Source organism: Sinocyclocheilus grahami, unplaced genomic scaffold, assembly GCF_001515645.1.
Source record: "Sinocyclocheilus grahami isolate Dianchi unplaced genomic scaffold, SAMN03320097.WGS_v1.1 scaffold754.1, whole genome shotgun sequence".
Taxonomy (NCBI): Eukaryota; Metazoa; Chordata; class Actinopteri; order Cypriniformes; family Cyprinidae; genus Sinocyclocheilus; species Sinocyclocheilus grahami.
In genome coordinates this window covers 272,959-278,981 of record NW_015505933.1, presented here as the reverse complement: position 1 = coordinate 278,981, position 6,023 = coordinate 272,959, and the positions used below count along the sequence as shown (strand labels likewise).

Below are 6,023 nucleotides of genomic sequence, written 5' to 3'. Positions count from 1 at the left end.
ACCAAACAAAGTAGTTTCGCTTTCACAACGAAAAACACGGTTGTGCCTAGCGTGAGCGGAAGCTGCGGCTTAGCGTGAGCTGAGGCCGGGCTAGAGTGAGCAGAGGCGGCGGGGTCGAGAACGGCGCGCCCGGCGGATTCATCGAAGGAGCGGCAACCACATGTGACGACCCCCGGGCTGGACTCCGCTTCGTCCACGGTGAAAGCCGATCCGGCGATCCACAGCACTAAGTTGATGTATTCCCTCAGCGACCAGCACAGATCAGCTGTAGGCATGATGAAGCGGATATCGTCTTCTTTTGGAAGACCAAACAAAGTAGTTTCGCTTTCACAACGAAGCACACAGCGTCTTCACATCATGGCGGCAGCGGCAACAATACTACAGTGAGACTGAAAGTTACGCCTTCTTTCTTTGCGTGAACATTTGGGCAGCGTTATGCAAATCTTCCCACATAGTGAGGTAGATATGTGGGGGCGTGTTAGAACGAGCCGTTTTAGGTAGGCGTGGTTAAATCTGAACTTTCATAAAGAATATCTCTTTGGATTTGAGACTTTAGTCTTTGCAACTTTACAGATCTTCTTTATGCACCAAGAGCTTGTAACACTCCAAAGAGAAAGGAAAAATTGAAATCGCATAGTATGACCCCTTTAATGGAAACGCCGTCATTTTGCAATAGTTTTTTCATCGACATTTATAAAATATCGCAAAAGTTTTGCACAAATCTGTAATGTAAACCCGGCTAGTGTTAACATAGGCAAATGTGAGATACACACTTTCTGAAGTAACAATGCCAATTTAACCTATTTCTAGTTTTATTGAGTGACAGGACTTGTACACATGTCCTGCACCAGGTGCGCTACCAAGCAAGTTCACTATGTCAGAAAAGCCATACATATGGTGCTGGTTGTGATGCAAATGTCAAAATGTATTAGTTTACAAAACATGGTAAATGTCTTTTGAGCTCATTACATAGTAATTTGCAAGAAACCCCACAATAATAAGTCATATTAATTAGTAATCTGCCCCATAATCATAATTTATGCGAAAAGAGCTAAAAGTTGTTAGTGTTTTACTTGCAGTAGTGTTCATTTCAGCTGGAAACTGCAATAAATGATAAGTACTTTTTGGAGTTTGGGCATGTTTTTCCATTGTTTCAAAATACATGCAAGTTCATAAAAGTGTAACAAGTTTTGTGTGTTTGTTTCAGATCCCGTACACTGGAGCCAGTATGAATCCAGCTCGCTCTTTTGGGCCTGCGGTCATCATGGCAAAATGGCAGGACCATTGGGTAAGATTTACACACTATCTTCTGCATGTAGATAAGCAATGCTCATTAAGTTCTTGCTAATTCCTACAGTGATATGTATGTGCATAAAGATTGAAGGTCAGCAAGGCCTTTAGAACTGTGGTTCATAAAAGTGAAGCTGACAAGAATTTGATTCAGTGCCAAAACGTATTTAAGAAGAACATTTTGGCTTTGTTTCACTTTTGCAAAGGAGACTGAACTATATTTGGAACAACAAGGCGTTTATCTCTGACGACCACAGACCTTTGGCATAAAGCTTGAAATACTGGCTTAATTCATTTTGAATATATCAGTGTATCTTAACAATTCTTGAACTGCACTATAATCTCGATGCTGCTGTTGTACTGAATATCAGATAGGTTATGATTGCCAGCGCCCAGTGCATATACTGCAGCTCTTTTGCTTGTGGGTTTAAATGTCATTCTGCTTGAAATATTGCACAGCAGTCAGAAGCCAGACAGATGTGGCATTCAAAATAACACCGGTACATGACACTGACTGGTGTGCTCCCTACATGCACATATGAGCGTTATGTTTCATCATGAGTGCCGCATCTGAGTGACTGCTGCTGTCATCACGTTTGATACAGGGTCTCCTCACTGGCGCTGTAACATTAGAAAGGTCAAAACATTTCTTTCATGCAGTGTTTACCGCACTTGCAGCAGGCTATACACGGTGCCCTTTTGGTATGAGTTTCATCAATTAAAGATTTTAGAGATTATGAATGAAAGAAATACATCAGGGGTGAAGCAACGTGAAGGCCAAAGTGGTACTGTTACACTAATGAGAGCTGCTGGTGATCATTATACTGTATATATTATAGTTTGGAAATAATGAGATAAACCAAATGAACTGCATTTTTGGGCACAGGTTTTGCACAGCGCTGTCCAGGGTTGTGAAGGGTAAACGTATCTGTCCTGTGCTATGCAGTGGGTCACACCCACTTCTATTTCTGTCATCACAGCAGTTGGTAATCCAGTTTTGGCACAGTTTTGAAGTCAATATCCTGGTCAACACTGATAACATGCATATATCAGACATATAAGAGGATATATAAGAGTAGGACAGATTATTTACTGGGCTGAAATTATAACAAAGGAAAGGAAAGGAAAGACACTTTATACTGTAATATTTACAAAATAATGCTGAGATTTAAACAAAATAGTAGTAATAATAAGACACAGTGGAAGTCAGAAGTCTGAGTGAAAATGTTTTTGTTTTCTTCATTTTAATTTAAAACATTTTTCATTGCAAGATTATAATATTACTGTAATAATTTGAGTAAAAAGTTTAAATATTTAACTGAAATTTAGTTAAAATAAATGAATTTAGAAAATATTGAATATTATATATTGGTGCAGAATCTTTAATATTTCTTAATTTTACCTAATAACATTTTATTCAGAATTTACCATTTGAGTGAAAAGTTTATTTCATTCATTTATTAATGTAATAAATTCATAAAAACTCAATCTTAAATATTACGTATTTGTACAGAATCTTAAATATTATATACTGGTGCATAATTATAAATATATCTTATTAATTTTACATCATAACATTTCTTTAGTTTTTTTATATCCTAAATCTCACAATTTGAGCGAAAATATTTATTTAATTTAATTTAATTTAAAAGAAATTATTAAAAGAAATATTAAATATTATATATTAGTGCAGAATCTGATATATTTGTTATTCATTTAACATCATAATATTTCTTTAATTTGAATAAATTTGAATAAAAAAATAATAATGAATGCACTGAATTGTATTCAATGAAAATAAATTATTAAAAGAAAGTCTAAATTTACTCCGAATCTGAAATATTTGTTATTAATTTAAAATCATAAAATTTTTTGACTTTTTTTTTTTTCAAAATACTAAAACAATATGAGTAAATGGTTTCATTAACTAATAAATTAAATTAAAAGAAGTTACTTTTAAAAAATCCTAATTATATATTGGTACAGATTTTGAACTATTTTTTATAAAAATTTACATCATGACATTTCTTTAAAAAAAATTCTACAGTATATAAATTAGATAAATTAATGGTTTTGAATGTCGTCTCAAAGTTTCAGACCCCACCGTGTTTTTGAACAAGAGTTATTGTTTTACTTTTTCGCTCTCTCTCTCTCTCTCTCTCTCTCAGGTGTACTGGGTGGGTCCTTTAATAGGGGGCATCCTGGCTGCAGCTGTGTACGAATATCTATTCTGTCCCAACCCTGACCTGAAGCGACGCTATGCTGACGTCCTCTCCAAGAGCCCCTTCCAAATCGACCCGTATCGGGTGGTGGACACAGATTCATACCCCAGCGATCAAGCTCGGCTCATGGCCAAGCAGGCAGCGATCAGAGTGCTGGACCTGGAGAGGACAGAGAAGGAGAGGGAGTCGGCTGGAGAGGTGCTATCGTCTGTATGACTAGTGAGAGGCACTGAGGAGGAACAGCACAACACTTACAGCATTAATGAGCTCAAAGAGACGGATCTGATCTAGAGTCACACTCTGTGTTTGTGCACAGATCCTCTACTGAATGACTCACAACACTTGACTTTAATCATGAAGAATGAGCTACGAACCGCCTAATGGTCTCGCTTAAAACGCTCTTCCTTGTATGCCAGTCACAGGCCATAGATCTCATATCCAATAGAATCCACTTTGAAGATTTTAGTCAGTCACTGAACATCCTTTAGCAGATGCACCTCATCAACTACTGAATCAATAACTAAATGGGATTCTCACATCTAAGCAAATATAACGCTTTTGTTTGGTCTACGGGTTATTACCTGGCAATCAGGGTTGAGATTAGAGCATCACCATAGTAATGCAGATCATTTTCCTTCTCAGTGCACTCTCTATGAATTGACCCCTTCTGTCCTCATCTTCTCCCTTTCAAATCTTATGTTGTTTAGAGTATTTTTATAGTTTTGTTTTTCTTTAAGGTTATGAATGTTGTATCTTGAGTTTTATTTTCTATTTGAGTTGAAAATGCATGATTTGTCTGCTTATGATTTTATTTCTGTCTTCACCTTCTCCCTTTTTGTATCTGATGTTGTATTGAGTATTTTTATATGTTATGTTTGTCTTTAAGGCTATTAATGTTATACCTTTGAATGTTTTCGGCCCAAAATTTGTCCACCTATGATTTTACTTGTTAAAATCACTCATATTGTGTCCATCCACCTTTACTTATTCTCATACTCTCGCGAAAACATGTAATCAATGGAAAATGTTACTAGTGTTATGTTTTAGATTAATTTTTCTTTCTTTTTTTTATACAATCAAGCATAATCACTGTCTCAGTTCTTTCATATTAATTGCCAACCTGTTATAAAAGTATGTTATTTTAGGCTTATTATTTAACTAATGTGTTGGATACTTAAAGTTAACATGTTATGTATATTAATTTTTCCATAATTATTTGAAATTTATATTATATTATATTATATTATATTATATTATTATTTAAAAAAAGGAACTGGAATGCCTTATGGAAGCCGGTTTCACCCTCAAAAGTAAAAAAAATAAAGAGCTTCTATCATTCTTGTTTGCGTTTACATCTCTTTATCAGCAGAGGGCAGCACAACCTTAAATTGCGTCGTTAGCCTGAAACTCCAGTAATGCTGAAGCACATTTGTTTATGTTAGTGAGGAGCGCCTGATTTCTGCTGATATTGTTTCAGGGAGTGTTTAGCTCCTCTCTTCTCTGGTGAGTGATCAAACCAAGACTGTCTTGTAGAATGCAGAAGACATGCAGTTTGCCAAGTCATTCTCCTTCTGCTGGCCTGTTTCACTTTTATAGCACATCCTTTCTTTTACTTCCTAGAGCATGAGTTTGTGTGTATTGTGTATTGTTTGATGTTAAGACTTGAAAAAAATCATAGAAATCATAATTTTTTTTTAAGTAATTTCTGTTGAATATAATGGGTTTAAAATGTGTTGGCAATAATTAGTTCTTTATATTTGCAGTCGTCTTTGCAATCGAAAATCATGGATAAATCCTGTGAATTCATTGGTTAAAAAGTGCAGGAATCCTGCTGTGTATGTGTATAAATCAGAATGGGAGGGAGTGAGGAAGAGTGTGCACTGTTTATATTTTTATTTATAATTAAGAAGGTGGTTAATCCCAAGGCTTTTGACTGTAACAGAGGCAGCCCCCCCCCAATCTTCAATCCCTCCCTCAGCTATTTATGGAAATTTAAATCTTAATTGCTCCATTTAAATTAATTGGGGAAAGAAAAAAACTCAGCAGTTAGTCTGTTAAAATATTGATTTTCCCATGTGACTACAAAGGAGATTCTCCATCATAACGCACATAGAAAGCTACCCAAACTACTGACTACCAGCATCAAAGCCTTTTGGACTGAGTGTGCATTAATCCAACTTCACAGACTCACAAGTCATTACAGATATTAAACACCAAAACAAGTGATGAAAATTGCAAAAGCACAGTCAGTCATTTAGGCCGATGCACACGTAAGAAACACACACACACAAACATACATGTGTATGCACATACACACACACACACAAAAGTGAATCAGCCTATTGTCATATTATTCTAATTTATTTAATGTAAGAATTTAACATTAAAAATGACATAAAAAAGGTAAAAGGTAAAAAAATTAAATAAAATAAATAAAAAAAGAAAAAAAAGAAAATCAGTTGCCCCTTATGTGAAAGTTAATTTCTGACACTGATGACACTGGCTTATTGT

At 35.4% G+C, this 6,023-nt stretch overlaps 1 protein-coding gene across 3 annotated transcripts in view; it reads left to right on the top strand.

Annotated features, from left to right (window-relative positions):
* The window catches only part of aqp4 (aquaporin 4), a 9,998-nt gene extending 5,368 nt beyond the window's left edge, over positions 1–4,630 (top strand). The window contains exons 4-5 of one of the 3 annotated variants that reach the window (XM_016245383.1): positions 1,208–1,288; positions 3,459–4,630. In XM_016245383.1, the coding sequence (XP_016100869.1) occupies positions 1,208–1,288; positions 3,459–3,728 (351 nt within the window). In that variant the 3' untranslated portion in view covers positions 3,729–4,630. The remainder of the gene's footprint in view (positions 1–1,207; positions 1,289–3,458) is intronic. The other 2 variants (XM_016245384.1, XM_016245385.1) reach the window with 2 other exon arrangements.
* The last annotated feature ends 1,393 nt before the right edge of the window (positions 4,631–6,023 follow it).